The 18,482-nt window shown below is 45.6% G+C and overlaps 1 protein-coding gene across 1 annotated transcript in view; it reads left to right on the top strand.

Moving 5' to 3' along the window:
- Positions 1-347: 347 nt before the first annotated feature.
- The window catches only part of LOC130405453 (rho guanine nucleotide exchange factor 17-like), a 60,467-nt gene continuing 42,332 nt past the window's right edge, over positions 348-18,482 (top strand). Inside the window, exon 1 of the mRNA XM_056610538.1 lies at positions 348-6,081. Coding sequence (XP_056466513.1) covers positions 823-6,081 — 5,259 coding nt within the window. The 5' untranslated portion in view covers positions 348-822. The remainder of the gene's footprint in view (positions 6,082-18,482) is intronic.

Here is an 18,482-nt window from a genome sequence, read left to right as displayed (position 1 = left end):
GCTGTCAACTATTTCTTGCTCTGACAGAAGATAAACAACGAATCAGCTAGAGGGCCACAAAGAAACACTTGCATACTTTTACATACCGACACATGTGTTTCCCTATACGAGCCACCGTTGCAGAACACTATCGAAATAGATGAACAAACAGGCCTGCACGAACCTCTGCTCTTCTCAAATAAAGGGCCTTGCTGTCTGTGAGACTTCCTTGGGCCCTGGGGCTATAATTATTTTTGGTTTGTCCACACACAGTATCTGACTTCGCCCATCAAAAAGAAATGCTTTTCCTCTCTATCCCCAAGGGGGCTATGACAGCCCCTGCAACCCTAGTCCCGCCCACCCCTGCCCTATCTCATGCATTAGCATGCAAAAACATTAAGTCACGGAAAACCAAATAATGTCAAAATAAGGAGTTCAGTACCATTCGAGCACTACAGTAAAGGATACCTGGCGCCCCCGGGCCTGTGGACTTTGCAATGGGACAACGATTTGAACATGGAGGGAGTAAACAATGAAAGAGTTGCTTGTGCACAGGTTGGACCGGGGACAGTTTGGATAAACTTCGAGTCCTTTCTTCCTCGTGCTTGGATGCATTTTGGGACCAAAAGCGTGTAAGTTTTTGACCCCATATTTAATATTTAACTTTGCTCTTTAACTTTAAAACAGCTCTCTCTCTTGGCTGGCCTCGTTCCAATAATCCAATTATTGAAGGGACAACTCTGTTTTGTACGGCTTTATGCGGTGGAATGGACCGTAGTCAACTTGACTCGCCTCATCAATGAAACAAGAATGTGGATTTAATCACCAGGAACGAAATGAACAATGGCAAAAAGAGAAGACGGGAAGAAAAACGCGGCCGTGTGTCGTAGTGTCTCGTTCAAAAAGTTGGAGTCTTGGAGTGCCAACAGCAGCAGCAGCCGTAACGATAGGCAAGTTAAATCAAAGGATTTGGATGCTTGTGGCGTCGCCCTTCCCCCTTTGTCCACCACCGCTACCACTACTACTACTACGGAGCAATGCACGGCTGAGAAAGTGGAACCCTTGGCGACGCGTAATGTTGGCGTTTCAAGAAAAGTTTCCAAAATCACTGCGACCAACGCCGGCCTCCCCACCGCAGACCGAGGCTCCTCCACTCCTCTCTCCTCTCTTTCCCCGTCCATTCGCCAGCTCACACAGAAGTTCAGCAGCGCTGGCTCTGCTGGAACGCAGATCACCGCCTCAGGCGATAGCAGGGTGACCGAAGGAAGAGCGACCCTGCCCCGAGCCAAAGGCACGAGGAAAGACCCTTCACCCCTGCGTTCATCTTTTCATGAAGATATTAGCAGTGGGTGTATTCACAATATTGACTCTGCTAACATTCCTGCTGAATTTAAAGATGCGGGGGGAAAGTTAAACCCTGGCACAGACTCTTTCTCAGGGTCGGACTCAGAGAAGGCAAACCAAAAATGGATGTGTTCAAAGCTGTCAACCGAGCGTAGAAGTAGTACAAGTAAGAGAGATTACACAAAGGTCCACCCGCGCTCGTCTGATATTAAAAAGGCTTTGACAACGGATCGGTCTGAGGATGTTTCAACTACCGAAGAGACTCCTCCAGCTTGCAAATCTCAAAGGAGTTATTTGTCAACGCGCCACGGTGAGTTTATTCCAGTCCATTCTGACCACTGGCCAAGCGTCACAAAGATCCGGCAAATTTTCAGTGAAAGACAAACCCGTTCTGCACAGCAGCCCAAGGCGACTAATGAACCTGAAGAGAAATTAAAAACGGGGCTTAACTTTCAGTTTAGCACTAAGGATACTGCCTCTCTCTCAGACAAAAGTGACAAGCATTCAGCTAGCAGCTCTGGTAACGAAGCAAGTAGCCTTTTCCTTCCAGAAAAACAACACTTCAAACTTGGAGCTCCGGCTAGAATAAATAGTGGGGCGGCCGGGAATATACTTAAAGCAAATAGGAGATTAGAAAAGGAAATGGACTTCTTTTCTGATCCTGACCTACAGCAAGACCCAAATGAAAAGGAGTTCGATTTAGAAACGCATAGTAATAATAATACGAGCAAATCCATTTTTCAAGACAGCAGTAGTGGACGCTCTTTAAGAGTCGACCAGCCTACGCACAGAGCCCCGAGTCCTAACTGCGACAGAGAGCCTGCTTTGAGGACCTCCAGGACAACACTTCTGACATCTGACCCCGACCCTGACCTTCATTTCCCTGCGCCTACTCCTTCTCCTCAGAGTTGTCCGTTGGGCAAAGCCACCTCCTCTGCTGTTAAACAGCCGAGGGAGAGAAGGGAGAGACAGGGGGTCGGGCTGCCCAGGGATAGTTTACATTCTTCAAATAGCTCCTCCAGAACACCAGCCCCCACCTCCTCCACCACCACCACCTCCTCCCCCTTTCCACTAAATCCAGCCCTTGCCTCCTCAACTGCAGCTCCCTCCTCCAAGGTAGAAGCCCCCATCAGCATAATCTCCAGCCTGCGCTACAGGTTTAGTTCCGGAGAGGAGGAGGAGGAGCACATTAGGAAAGGTAGAGGTAGAGGTGTAGGCCGGAGTGCGTCCTGTGGCCCTTTGCCCTCTACCTCCATTAGAGGAGGCTGGGGGGTTGAAGAACAAGGAAGCAGTTTCTACCGCGGTAAACATGGATGGTGCGTGGGCAAGAGCGTCGGTAGATCTTCCGGCAGCGAGGAGGACAGCGCAGAGAATTTAGGACCGCCCAGCCGAGACGCGGTTCGCCGGCGCTCGCTGCGTAAGAAGAAGAAGGTTTTACTGCCGTCGGGCCGATGCAACAACGATCGTGATGGTGAGTCAGAAGACAGCGACAGCGAAACAGGCATGACCATGGAACAGTTAGAGCCTCACCACCATCAGTCAGGAAGTCCTTTCCCGAGCCGGAAGAAAAAAGAACCCGTTGCAAGTAATTCCCGAAGGCTGGCGCAGCGATGGGAGTGCCTTTGCGCGCCATCGATGGCCACGCCGCTTCCTGGTGTGTCACGCGTGTCAAAGGTCAACATTCCCTCCTTCACCAGTCCTGGTGGCTCCCAGAGCAGTAGCCGGTGCTCTAGTACAGAGACGCTCAAGGAGGAGAAGCAGGCCAGGCGTGGACACCGAGCACAAGTCCACAACACCATAAGCTCCAATGTGTCCATCTCGTCTATGCAGAGTAAAACCTACCATGGGAACTCTACCATGTATCGCTCCCCAAGCTTTGGACATGGGGACAACTTCTCCCGTGCACCTGTGTGGGTACACCCCCAGGTTGTCCCGACAGTCACCCCCCCTTCCACCACACCACAAAGGGAAGGGCCCGTGCCAGATACGGGTCAAGGGGCTGGGTCCACGGTATTCAGAAGAACATTCGGTGGGAGAGAAATAACGGAGGACAAAACAAAGCATAGAATCTCAATGTCCAACCCGGATATTGCCTCTGATACGATGACTCTCCTCAGCTTCCTGAAAACTGACCTATCAGATCTCAGGGTGCGTAAAGTTGGAGGAGAGAAGCCCAGTGGTGCTGAGGAGAGGTCAACGTTGTACAGACGGGGGTCACATAGTCATGGCAACCAGTCTGGGTGTCGCCCGACTCTAAAGGATCTAACCGCCACCCTGCGGCGTGCTAAATCCTTCTCCTACTCTGACAAATCCACCTTGGGTGTGCCGTGTTTTTCCACAAGTGGCACCTCTAAGCGGAGCTCGTCAGAACAGCGACTTGACGTAGAGAGGGATGAAGGCAGGCGGTCCATTAGTGACCGGGAGGTAGAGAGTGATGGGGGTGATTTTAGGGTAGGAAGAGAAAGAAGAGCAAGGGATTATGGATATGATGACAATGACGATGTAACGCCAACCCCGCTGCAGGACAGATACATACAAGAAGCCAGACAGGTTATGCGAGATATCTGCCAAATGAGTGCTAGAGAGGATGATGATGACGACGACGACAATGAAAATGTTCATGTCACTGACGATGAAAGGGTAGAGGATGAGAGCTCCTCTATAACACCAACAGGGCAGGAGAAGGAGAGAGGGGGCATGAACATGGAGGATGAGGTGAGGGACAGAGAAAAAAGTGAGAGAGACGGAGAAAATGGGAGGAGCAAGAGGGACAGCGAAGCCCCACCATTGGTGAAGGAGCGGGAGAGCTGGAACCGAGAATGTAGCGAGGAGAGAAACCAGGAGAGCAGAGAACAGGAGAGATCCATGCAGAAAGGTGACTCTGAGGAGAGCATGTTCCACGACCGCTCTGTAGATGAACTGTCAGGTCATGAGTCTAGTCTAACTGATGAAGGAATAGTGACGGAGCCAGAGACTGGTCTCGGGGAGATCTCTGAGAGCTGTTTTGCAGGGCCAGCTGGGGTTAATTTGGGGTCAATGATAGCTAGGGATGTGCTGGGTAAGCCTGTCACCACATGGAAGCAATCAGTTCTACACCAAGGGGATGTGTTGAAGAAGGAGAAGCAAGACACACCAGAGAACGTTGTGAGTAGTGCAACTCAACAGATCCCAATACCAGTAGCCTCTTGCGCACAACTTCATGCCCTAAGGGCAGAGAGTGACAGCATTATAATGGATATGAGCAGCCCAACGTCAGTAACAAATAGCAAACCTTTTGAGGCGATCAACACCAGCAACACTGAAAGCCAGGAAGCCTCAACTCCAGCGGGGAAATGGGAAGGGGGTCTTGATGCCCCTGCAACTCCTGGGGCTGTTAGGCGGCGCAGGAAGTTCTCCTCTACTGGTAATAATAACTCAGACTGTAGCAACGGCAGCAGTGGAGAGTCCACCTCAGTGTCATCCGGGAATGGAGAGGCTACCGTCTACCGTTCACTCAGTGACCCCACGCCCCAGAGGCGTTGCTTTGTGGCTGGAGAAGGAAACAGCAATTTCTGCTCCATGGACAGCAACCTTCTGGGGTCTCTGTCCGTCAAAGGGATAGGAAGTGTGACCGAGTCCTGCCCGGCCACTGTGCTGTCTGAAAGTAAGGGCAGCGTGGCCAGCGATCTGTCAGTGTGCAGCGACAGTGCTCTCTGCGACGACAGTGTCCGCGATTACAGCGGGGTGATTCGAAGCATCGTGGCCGAACCGGGGGCGATGGACAGACTCATGGTGGACGACCATGGCAACGGCAAAGCTCCCAAAAAGAAATCGTTCAGCGACCCCAGTCGACGTAGCGACGCACAATTGCTGTCTCCGAATGACCCTCACTACAAAGGTCACTCTAATAAAAATGAGCCAATCAGTGAGCTGGAGCAAGCTGGCCAGATCCCCCCCTCCAGCAGTGAGCCGATTCTAAGTGGGCACAGGGAGAAGCTGTGGACCCCAGAAGGTGAGGCGATCCAACCCTTACCCCCGCAGACCCATCCCTTCAACCCTGGAAGCAGTAGTAACAAAGCCAGGAAGTCTCGCTCCAGTTCAGAATGTGCTCTTGCCTCTGAGAACCAGGGCGATGGAGATGTTAATGGTATAGATGAAGGGATGGGAGGGAGAGTGGATGAGGGAAAGAAATTTAACTTTGACCTCAAACCGGCTGAGGCTCTCTCTCCAAGATTGGGTCATCAGACGTCAAGAAAACACCACGGCTGGTCTGCAAGCGACGCTCATTTAGATCCTGGAGAACCAGATGTAGAGTCCCAAGAAGATCTGGAGGGCCAAGACGACCTCACTCCCCCACTCCCTCCCCTCGCCCATTTGTCCAGACCCGAAACCAGAACCAGGCATGTCCGCCACGCCAGCGAGCCAGCTACGTTCATGCCCATCTCTCCCCCTGCACACTCTAAGCTGCTGAAAGAGGCCAACCGCTCCAAGATACCACCCACCGCAGAGCCCTCACTCCCGAGCAAACCCTCGGGGGATGAGGCCCCTTCTCTCGAGGACGTGACCAAGAGGTATATACTAGCTCTGAGTTCCACCGAGAAGGAGGCAGAGTGCCCAGGCCCTCTTTCAGGGGCTAGGGATGGAACTGAACGGTCCATGTCTGTGCCAGAGGGGCCCAGTGAGACCCCCACTTGTGAAGTTATGGACACTGGGGCGCAAAGAACTGCTACTGAGGACCCTGCATCCCTGCCTCCCATTCAGCGGACGAAGCCAAAAGTGGTGAGTTATTTCAACTTCTTAATTTCCTGTTGAGATGGGCATAATGTGGCCCATTATGATGGACTGCGTATAGTGTGCATGTGTATACATGTGTATCTCTTTCCCTCCACCTGCATGGAGACTGTGTGTCTGTCTGTCTTGTGTATATTAGATGTCAGTATGTTTACATTGCTATACTATTTACGGTTGTAAGGACATTCAACCTGCGTCCCCTGTGAAGCCGCTATTTGTCAATGTGTCTTACTAAAAGAAGGCTTTTTCAAGCCATAAATGAAAAAAAAGAGAGGCAATTTAAAATATGTTTTTGAATTGACCAGACGGAAAGGAAAATACGTTCTGGCTGAGATTCCTGCTATGGTGGCTCATGCAATGAATGGTTTGTTGTTTTTAAAATGACAAATAGTTGTAATGCCGAAGTTCAAAGTGTATTTTGGTTTGGGTCTGTCTTAGTGGTTGATTCATGGACAGCTGGCCTTTGTTTAGATGCCGTAGGTACGCATTATAAGTTATTACAGTGACTCGTATGATTATTTTAGATATGGTGTGCATTTTCAAGGAGCAGCCCATACAAAATACAATACAGCATTAGCACTGTTATACAAACACAAGTAGATATACTTTCATATGATATGATATCATTAAACAAGTCTCACACAGATGACATTGAGCAATTGATCAAGGCATAGCACGTGCATGTATTATTGATTCACTTAATATAATGTCTCTGTATGACTCTTTGTTTGGGCTTCAAAGCAAATTTGATTCCTGATATTTTTGAATCACAGTTTACAACGGAGACTGGGATTTTGAGGTGTTTTTTTTAAGCAATTGTGTATCTTCACACATCTTGAACTTCTTTGTAACAGAGCCTGTGTGTTGTCTGAAACTCTAAATATTTGTCCAACTGTACTGACTAGCTACCACTTTTTTCCACCACTAATATTGATTGTCAATGGATCAGGCAGGACAGGTAAAATACACAGTTTTACATCTCGTTCTATTGAAGGAACTTTGCCACAGCAAGTTTACACACACAATAACACACACAGACACACAGTTTCCTTGTTTATGTTGTTGGGATGATGGAAGGTGGATCTCTGAACACAGGAAATTAGATTTGCAGATATAGGAAGTTGGAGACAGCATCCTTTGTCATTTAAGTATGTGTGTAATGTGTATATCAAGTAGCTTCTTCGCGTTTATTTTACAAAATGGTATATATAAAAAGAATTTCATCTTTTGACTTATATATTTTAATCTCTGGTTTATTTGGATTAAACAGACCATTCTTTCCTGTGCCTCTGGCCTCCAAGTAAAAGTGTTAGTCTGGAAGATATCAGGAGTTTGTTCCAGGGTCTGTGAGGGCCCTGTTGTGCCAACTTGCTGTGTTTAAAACAGCGTGGCTCACACACTTCCATGCAGTTCCGGTGCTCTATGACTCTCCTCTTTTATTTGGATTTAACGCAACAGAAGCTGTGCCAAGGCAGACTGAAGTGCAGGCATGCCCTGTCGAAAGAAAGAAAGAAAGAGAAAGAAGGAATGATAGAGAGGGAGAGAGGGAGGCATCGGGACTTTGCCTTTTCTGGAGGCATCAGTGAATCCAACTTCCCCAATTGGGCATCATTCTTTCTCTGACTCTTTCTTCTCAAACTTTTATCAACATTTTCCTAGTCCTCTCTGATAACAATGATAGTTTAAGTTTGACCCATGTGATAACATTCAGTTGTTCGTTTTTAAATCTCGGCCTGCATCCTTTCTAATATTTTGCATTCTTTTTTTATCAGTGGTTGTCATGGTCTCTCTCTCTCTCTCTCTCTCTCTCTCTCTCTCTCTCTCTCTCTCTCTCTCTCTCTCTCTCTCATATCCACACATTCATTTTCCCCCTGCGTCTATCTGACGCATAGCAACAAGGTGAGTCATGACTACCCTGAGACTCGGTGAAAGACAGAGAAATAGTGATCTGGGCGAGCGGGAAGGGGAGAGCAGGGATGTCTGGGACAGGGCGAGGGAGTACGGTGTCGGAGGTGGTGGGGAACTACCGCAAGTAAACAAATACACAGATCTGAGAAGGTACGGAATGGGATTAAGGTCCGTGGGAAATCACCGGGACACAATGACTGAGATTAGAGGAAGAAGGAAAACTGGAATGCTCTATTCAAGTCATGTTGTTCTTTTATGGTTTACTTCGCAATACTGATTCTTATGTAGTACAAACCAAAGCATTGTTATAACAAGCATCATGATATCATATAATGGAGTACAGTGGCTATCTTCACCCTATGAATGATGAGTTTTAAGAAGTGAAAATTGTTATTTGCACTTTAATAGTTTTCGCTTGAAGGTGCTGTCTGTCGAAGTTAGTGGCATCTGGCGGAGCTGGTGGGAGAAGAGGAATATAATATTCATAGGTATCTTTTATTTAGTGTATAATCCCATGAAGAAAAGATCCACTGGACTGAGCCCATTAGATCTAAGTAGGGAGTAGGTCAACATCAACAGAGCCCGCCAGGTTGCCCCACCATGTTCCTACAGTAGCCCAGAACTTAAAAAACCTTGCCCTAGAGAGTATGTGTTTAAGTTTTATGGGCAAAATCCGAATTTTACCTGTAATCGATGACGTATAGATAGGCTAAATAACTGAGAAGGGAAAGTTGAGTGTACGTCTTTTTCAGAGATGCCATTGAATACACCTGTGCTAAATACACCATACCCCCCTCCCCCCTTGCTCTCTATCTTGCTGATTTTACAGTGGACTGTGGCATACACCTGTGCCCCCCCCCCCCCCCCCCCCCCCCCCCAACTCAATCAGAGTGAGGAGAACACCCACGTCGACTCCAATACTCCCCCCTCCCATCGTGAGTGTAGATATACAGGAGAGGAGGATATACATTTCAAATCCCATTCCTCCGGCTTTGTTGCTGATGGCTCCTATATTGGATTTCACCCTGTAAAAATCCATCCAATTGCAGCAACAGATAAACGGCTCCTTTCACGCGTTCTGTCCTCTGCCTTCACGTTATTTGCTATTAAAACATCTTCCAAAGGACCCACATTAGTTTGGCAATCCAGAAGACGCCACTACCTGTCTGTACTGTGGACACAGTAGTTATGTTCAGTGTTGACAATATGAACGGGGAGGGAGGTAGGGAGGGAGGAAGTATTTTGGGATTATTTTGTAAGAGGAAGGAGTCAATCCATTTTTGAAGTGGTATTTTAGTCTGTTGAAAGGACATTCTATTGGCACACATCAAAGCACACGCACAAACGCGCACACAATCCCACACACTCATCCACACACATTATGATAGAGGAACTCTTTTATCTTTTTAAGGTCATCACAGTTTGGGCTTGAGCCAATAAAACGAGGGATGATGAGTGAGGGGGAAGATGAAGAAGCACGGATGAAAGGAAAGGCACTATGTTGGCTCCGATTATAGTTTCTGTGTGTGTGTCGAAGATATTGGTTTATAAGGTTTATCATTTACAGGCCATGGAACAAACTTGTGGTTTAAGGCGTTGGCTTACTTTTGTTTTCAGTTGGGGTTTGTAAAGCCTACAGAATCCTTGTCCTCCAAGTTCAGCTTTGTTACGACAGAATGCACCTTAACACTGAATTGAATAAATTAAGTAGCAGTGAACGTGAGATTAGGTTTGGTATTACTAACATATGCTCATAAAAAGAACACTTTTTTTTAAACCAACCGCAAATGTATATACAAATGAATGGAATCTTTTCGTATTGTCCCTCCCTGGGTCCACCCTGAGTCCTTTCTAACATTACAGCTCTCTGTATCTACCCATTCTGTTCTCATTCTTCTCTGCTGGCTCTCTCTCTCTGTCCACTCTCCTAATCTTGGTCGTCCAATATGGGGATCCACCCAGAATAATTACAGGACGCTCTTCTTGTGTAAGCAGGCTCCTCTGAAGTGTGTGTGTGTGTGTGTGTGTGTGTGTGTGTGTGTGTGTGTGTGTGTGTGTGTGTGTGTGTGTGTGTGTGTGTGTGTGTGTGTGTGTGTGTGTGTGTGTGTGTGTGTGTGTGTGTGTGTGTGTGTGTGTGTGTGTGTGTGTGTGTGATTTAATTAAGCTGTACAAGTTTGTCTTTGTTCACAGATAAATTGTGACGTGTGTCTACCCATGTCTTGCTATCCTAGTTACTTAAATGATCTTGTATTTTTCCGATTTTTGATCAGGGCTTCTTCCTGGATTATCATGGCTGAAAAAAGGCTTCAACAGTTCTATCATTGTTAATGGGGTCAAACATGCATTGCAAGTTTATTTGGAGAAATCGAAGTGATGTTACAGTTAACAGGTAATAAATAGTAATGTAATGATTTTCTTTCCTCACTTCCGCAACCGTTTATTTGCGCTCTCATGTTTTGGCTGATCGTTTCACAGTTATCTTTTCCACGTCAAACATAAATAATGACACAATTATACCCCTAACACTGGACATGACATAGTTTACAGAGTGGTCGGACACACACACACACACACACACACACACACACACACACACACACACACACACACACACACACACACACACACACACACACACACACACACACACACACACACACACACACACACACACACACTGTCTTGCACCCTGATCTGGGCCCTGGCCTAAGTGTGGGTGGACTCAGCTGGGTTGGGGACCATGCTGTCACCATAATGCCACCATTATGATCCCTTTCATAGTGGAGCCATTCTTCCTCCTCTCCTTCTTCTGTTTGTCTGTTTTCCTTCTCCTGTCCCTCTCCGTCCATTTCACTCTGCCGTCCCAGAAGCCTTATGGCGACAGTGCGCCGCTTTGGGTCATGCTCCAGCTGTCAGTTGAGGAATTCTGGGTGGAATGGGAATAGGAGCGGAACGATCCGTAAAAGCCGGAGCACCGTCACTGAATGGCTGCTAGGCTCCAGGATTAAGGCCCAGGGAGAGGAGAAGGAGGTGGGGGGTTGGAGGAGAGGGAGCAGAGGAACTAAAGGCCCCGCACAGGCAGGTGTTTGTGTTTACCAATCTGTTTGTGTTTACAAATCTGTGTTTGTGTTTTAACGTGGTTCAACACTCACTGCGTCCATAGTCCACAGGAGCCTAGTAGTGAATTACGTTAGATATTTTCTCCTCATTGGCTGGTGTTATATTCGAGTGTGCCTTGTTTCCGTGGATATGTGTTAAGATGGCTGTTGAGTACTGTGATTATGGTGATTGTTGTGTAGGATTATGTTAAACGATATGGTGATGTTGTGTAGGATTGTTTAAAAAAGGTTGAAGGTTCTGAAATGAGTTGGAACGGTAATGTAAATATCCACATATTTCTAAAAACCACATCGATGCAACCATGTTTAACTTATTGAAAATACAATACATTCCATGGCAAAATGTTGTACTTTGGAAACCATCTCTGGATATTTCTAAGGTAAAAAACGTCTGCAAAAGTTTTGGTGTATGTTGGAGAGCACAGATTTGTGACCACTGCATCAGAGGCTCATACCTCTCTGCATATTGAACTACCTGATTTGCTGATTAGCCCGTCAGTGACATCATACAGATTTTCATCAAAGCACACTCTTGACATGGCATTACATCGCCTGCAAACACGTTGATGACATCATTGTACACACACACACACACACACACACACACACACACGCACACGCACGCACGCAAAACACTCAAGGGAATATTATACAGTGAATGAATGTTGCTTATATGCGGTAAATTACTGTTTACCTGTATGGAGAGTGAGTGGTGGGAAAAGAATGAACTCCAGGACTTGAGATATTTTCTTAAAGACTGTTTCAACTGGCACCCTATTTAAACACTCAATCTATTTTTTGATGACGAAGGCAACATGTTGTTTCCCTCTGCTCAGCTGCTGTGTGACGAGCACTCACGCAGTCTTCTTTTGTGTTTTAATTGTTATGTCTGTTTAGATTCTTTGAAATCCGAAAGAGTGAGCCCTTTCCTTTGGCCCGGGGTCTCAGGTGGCCCTCGTATCACAGAGGGGGGCTAGTTGGATGAGGAAAATAAATGTTCCCACAACTGCCAACCTTTGTCCTCCCTAAATGTTTAAGCTTTTTTAAGAAGTGTGTGTGTGTGTGTGTGTGTGTGTGTGTGTGTGTGTGTGTGTGTGTGTGTGTGTGTGTGTGTGTGTGTGTGTGTGTGTGTGTGTGTGTGTGTGTGTGTGTGTGTGTGTGTGTGTGTGTGTGTGTGAGAAACAGACGAAACAAGTTCAAGGATCAAAGTACATGGCAACAGGCACAGCTAGCAACCCCATTTCTCTCTATTCTGTGTTTCTCCCTCTCTCTCTTTCTCTCTCTGTTTCTGTCTCTCTCTGTTCTGTTTCTCTCTCTATTCTCTGTTTCTCTTTGTCGACTTGTTTTTCTCCCCTCTACTCACGATCCTGATTTTATGGTATCATCACTTCCTCAGTACCCTTTATTAATGGTTAAAGCCAGCGGCCTCCGCGGCTAATGGCGGGCTTTCATGGTCACATTGACCAACACACATCTTGAAACTGTGCACGAAGTCTTTGCACATTGGGAAACGGTAAAAGTAATTTAGGAAATCAATGTTGTTGGTGTGTGTGTGTGTGTGTGTGTGTGTGTGTGTGTGTGTGTGTGTGTGTGTGTGTGTGTGTGTGTGTGTGTGTGTGTGTGTGTGTGTGTGTGTGTGTGTGTGTGTGTGGAGGTGCAGACTTTGTTTAGTGGACTAGGTTGCCACTTATCTGCCGTGTGTATTTTAGCGATACGGTACTTTGACAAACACCCACACTGTACTAAACTGTTAATTGTTTAATGTTTTGTAGTGGGAATAAGAGCGTTTAATGGATATTATCAACAGTGCCATTCTCACATCAGAGCATGTCTGCCAGAGCCTGCAAGTGCATTACTTTGACTCACCTTGAGAACCGAGTATCACCCTTGGGTACACTCCTGGGAAACTTGTGGAAATAGCTGATTAACACAGCGTCACCTGAAATGAACCGTGTTATGTTATGGTGGAAAGGATTAGAAGAAACAATAGATGGGGAATATGAGTCAAACAGAGCGGATGTTTTAGGTTGATGGACTGAAACCTAAACTCTTTCTAGGGCCGGGGTGATTGCCTTTTGCTGTGCTCTGCTGCTACTGCAAAACTACTCATTGATATGCTTTCCTATAGGCGGCACTTGTTTACATTTGATCCTTTGGACCAGTATAACCATATATAAATCATTAACAGTGCGATCAAACCTCGCCGATTGCTGCTGTGCGACTGAACGCTTTGGCAGTAGAAACGTCCACAAGCTTGTCTGCGTAGGTGAACCTTTCCAGACGTCGAGAGGAATAGCACACGTTGTATCTGTGTGTATGCGCCGACCTACACTCCCTGGCTGTTTACTGAACATTTTTCCAGCATCGTTGTGGAATGCTAGTCCCTGCTAGCAGCCATAATGATTACCATATGAATGGTGATCATGGTCAATGACCATGATCATCGATTGCGTGTGTTTCTGTGTGTGGTAGGGCCATATGAGCTTAGCCAAAGCCTCTTCCCCCCACTCCATAACAAAGTGACAGCCAGATGATTGTTTGTAAATTGGACCATCTCTTCCAGAAAAATGTAGTCCTTCGCTCCTTAATAGGCTCCTTATATTATCTTTTTTGGTCAACATTTAACCTCATACTGCCATCTCAATCGTAGTTCTTCTGAAATGGGTTTTGTGAAAACACGGTAGAAAATTGCCTTTATTCTTAATCCTTTCTTACCTGCGATTCCCTGGGGGATTCCACTTGGTTTGCACATTAAGTTTAACAGAGGCATTCTAGTTTTGAGTAAGATATTGACATCAACTTATGTCCATAAGTCGGAAACAAGTGTAGAATATGGAGAACTATTGGAGAGTTATTTTGGAGAATGGGTTAGCTGTCAAGCGGGGAATGAATAGCCTGGGAACCAGACGAATCTGTAAGCTCATGTTTGATTTCGTATGGCCCCCCCCCCTCGTTCAGACAGATATCCAGCAGACCTGGCCCATGTTGGACCAATCACATAAGTTTATCTTCTATGGGGCGGGTTTAATATGAAGTCTGAACAAAGGAGAGCCCTATAGGAAAGCCTCTGAGGCATTTTTCATGAAAAACCAAGATGGCTGTTGTTGGTGCGAAACACTTTTCTTTGCTCTGATTGGTTGTAGGTATATCCAATTGTGTCTAGAGGCATTCTGAAATTGAAAAAAGGAATTGAGTAGTTTGAGATTAATAAACATTTGCAAATTGGCCTGGCAATGTCAGGCTAGAGAATGGCCGCTAAGCAGTAGGAACATTTATGTAAAATCTTTCATCACAATAGTTGACAAATTACGCAAATTTTTGCTCTGGTTTAGTTTTGCCAACTTCTTTTACTTTTATTTCTTTCCTGAGATGAAAGAAGCTCTTCATCAATTGGCTGACTTTGAGGGCAGTTGTATTCGGCTATAGAAATGTGCGTATAAAAAAATCCTGCGATTCATTGTTCGACTCTCTGAACAAATATTTGACCAGTCGTCTTTTAGGGTACAGCCATAGCACGTTACAGCCTCTACGATATTGTTGTTCAAACGCAGTACCAATCCCTACATCGTTTTTGGACATTGCCATAAAAAGCAATGAAAAATAAAGCTGTGTTGTCCAAAATTCATAATGATTTACCGGTGAGAATACCAATGATTTAATGGTGACTAACTCTTTAGGAACCTTATGAAGGCAGGTAGCAACTGGAAACTGTAGAGGCATAACTACTTATGCTTGATACTATATCAGACGATGTCTGAGTGGTAATATGCGTCTCTTCGGGGAAACGGGAGATATCTATTTTCCTTTGAGGGTCCCAATATGTCTGAAATGTGCTTGAAGATGGGCCAACATCGGAAAAACACTTTTCCCAGCCCTACCTACGCATTGTCCTAATACTTGCACTGGCAAACGGCCTAAAACATAGCCTGGCAGATGTCCACACGCTTGTTTTGCTGATGATATCGAGCTGTATTTAATAGCATGGAAATGTCAATGTGGGCTCTTAGTACAACGCGATAATTCAGCTCCACGTATGTTCTGTTTTCTTTCCCATCGCACCATCCCTCCTGTGTTTTAACTTTTCTCCCTGCCACTGTATACTGTATATTATATAATATAACAAAAATGCCATAAAGTTTATTAAGGGCGTCTTGTCTCCAATTTTTCAAACAGACTTGAACGCATATGCTTTATATTGGAAAAGTATTTTGTCTTTGGCTTTTTAATTTGAAAAACCTGTGGCGAGGTGAACAAAACATAGACACTGCCTTTTAAGGCGCTACTTTGTCACTAGTTATTGCGGGAGCCATAATTATCTCCATTGAAAGGGCGTGTCAGGAAGTGGTTTTTTTTGTGGGGGGGGAGGCATTTGTCAAACTACTTTTTTCCTCTTCTCCCATGATGCACTGGCTTGATCAAATTAGCCAGATGGTGTGAGTATGCGCCAATTATAATAGATAAAGAGTTTCTTCTCTCTGGTCATACAACGTTGGACATTTGAAACAGTTGGTGGTGGTTATGTATGCTGTAATGACAGCCTTCATGTTGTCCAGAGCTACAGTACATGGGACCAATGTAGTGTGTGTGTGTGTGTGTGTGTGTGTGTGTGTGTGTGTGTGTGTGTGTGTGTGTGTGTGTGTGTGTGTGTGTGTGTGTGTGTGTGTGTGTGTGTTAACATTTTATACGTTTTGTATATGTTAGCCTTGGAATGTGGTGACATCAGAGTGACTTGGGTTTCTGTTGGCGAGAGGGGGAGAAGGGGAGAACGAGCTAGGAATGTGGGTCCAGTAAAACACTTTTTATCCTTTTTATCCCCCCCTCCCCCAACCATCATAGATTCTCTCCATACATCTTCTCCTCAGACTACCTGCCTCTCTCCATCCCACTGCTCTTGGTTGCTCTCTCTCCTTTGTATTCCTCATCTCTCCTGATTGTCTCCTTTCTGTCTCATGTCACATTCTTCGTTCTCCATCTTACCCACTTTCTCTCTCCCTCACTCACCTCTCTCTATTTTTATCCGCTCACCCGTGAGCTCACATCTGTATCTAATTGATCGCCCTTCAGCCATGAAAGAACTTTGAAAGATTGTGTGTGCGTGTGTGAGTGTGTGCATGTGCGTGCACACGCTCATCCATATGCATAACAGCTGCGTGCAGGCGTTGGCATGGCAAACGATTGTGGGCCTAAATATAACCCGCCCTTTGATGAAAAGCAGCAATTACAAAACATACAAACAAACATACATTAACATTGCCAAAGCACAAAAAGTGAAATAAGATACAACTCGAGATACAAATAAGTAAGGTGAAATACAATTGCGTAAAATACGAAGTACAAATTAGAATTCGTGTTCAGTGGAAAAGCCTCTCTCCCATTTTCAGTTTTTCCTTTGACACACAATTGCACACACACTTTCTTCTATCAGTATGACAGAGGTTAAAGTTAACAGTAGTTTGTTTAGTTCTCAGGAAATGAGAAAAAAAACTTTAAAAAACACCATCTGCAGGAGATGAGGAAGATAAACACACAACATGAATGTGGCAGAACTATGTGCTTCGACTTTAATGATGCAGTGCCCGTTCAAAATGGGCCTGTTCTGGCCAGGTTGATTGCTCGGCCTACTGTATTGCTGCTTGCAGCTTTCTCAATCGCCGCGCATTCAAACAGCTTCACACTCGGCACTATACTTCCATGGGTCCTCAGCGATACGGCCGCCCGGTGCAGTGCCTGTTTCGAACGGGCCGAATTATGTGGCAGCTTTCTTCTAGAACCACTCATTAAAATAACGTCCCACTCGACTCTGCACTTTCCTTGGGTTCCCGTCCAAACGCAGAGGGCGAATTTGGCAGAATATACGGTTGTTGAGAACTGAAGGAAATACAGAGGCTCCTCTATTTATATTTTGATTAATGAAACGATTGTATGGCCGTCATCCAAGTACCGTGCAGTGACCAAGTGAAATGCAGATAATGAACCGCGGCTCGTGTTCCGACGTAGTTGAAAATGTACTGGTGTTAGCCCGCAGAGCCCTGAAACCCTGCCCCCAGAGCCATAAAGCCCCGCCCCCACTGAGCACCCCTGGTTGTGTTTTGTTTAAGTTTATTATTATTGAACGTTTCGTGTTTCCAAATAAGTCAACACTGCACTTCCTCGGGTCCCCAGCAATGAATGCGTCAAGGGTGAAGTAGTTCAGATGATGTTCCAGGGAAATGCCTAGGACAGGAGGATACACGCACGCAAGCACACGCACAAAAGAGAGAGAGAGATTAAGAACAATGAATGGTTGTTTTACATTTGATAATATGCTTTGACATGGCAAACCATTGTGACCTCAATTGAACCCGCCCATTGATGAATAACAAAAATAGGACTCGGCAAATGACACAACAGTTACAGCAAAAAAAATTGTCTAAACAAACTAAACTATAAAATACATTTAAATTGTATCGGAAGATGATAAACGCAGAACATGAATGGGGCACAATCATTAGCATTGATCTTACTAAGAACAACATTTTTTTTGAATGGACGCGTGCAAAGTTTTAGTAGTTAATGCAACTATCTGTGTTACATTTGAATCATCATATATACTGATATACAGCACATCTGCAAGATATCACACTGCCACATGAGGTGTAGCGTCCAGTATCAACCGAAACAAACCTCTTGTGACCTCTAGCCTCTAGACACCACTTCCCCTCACCTCTACATGACCTCTTCCTAATCTCCACCGAGAGACGCTGCATTGTTACCTGCCTGCTAGCACGCCTAGCAAAAAAGGCTAGCAAGAGAAAGGAACTGAACGAAACTAAATCTGGTCAAATGGGTCAACCTTAAAGATTAACTGAACTGAAATAATCAACATCAATAACGTGTTAGTTATGACCATGATAAAAAAAATGTCCAATTGGACACACAATGTCCAATTGTGTGTGTGTGTGTGTGTGTGTGTGTGTGTGTGTGTGTGTGTGTGTGTGTGTGTGTGTGTGTGTGTGTGTGTGTGTGTGTGTGTGTGTGTGTGTGTGTGTGTGTGTGTGTGTGTGTGTGTGTGTGTGGTGCCCCAGTCAAGATTAGAATTTGTCTTTCTTATGTCCAAGGGTTCAGCTGTGTGCTATTAATAGGTAGGGCAACAGGACAGGCATGGGAATTCTGTCCTCTCCGGAAAAACAAACTACTTTCCCAACCTTCCTTTTTATTCTGTTTTTCTTCTGACTGAGACTTTAGTCTGCTGAGAAATGAGGGAAAGGAAAAAAGACAGGATAAGAGAATAAAGAATAACAAGAAAAGGGAGTTTCTGATCTGGACTTACCACCTTTGCCTGGTTATATTTTTTGTCTTTTGATGCGTTTCCTTCTCTCCCTG

The sequence above is a fragment of the Gadus chalcogrammus genome, chromosome 16, assembly GCF_026213295.1.
Source record: "Gadus chalcogrammus isolate NIFS_2021 chromosome 16, NIFS_Gcha_1.0, whole genome shotgun sequence".
Classification (NCBI taxonomy): Eukaryota; Metazoa; Chordata; class Actinopteri; order Gadiformes; family Gadidae; genus Gadus; species Gadus chalcogrammus.
Note: the sequence above shows the minus strand (reverse complement) of the source record. Positions and strands in the feature narration are given on the sequence as shown.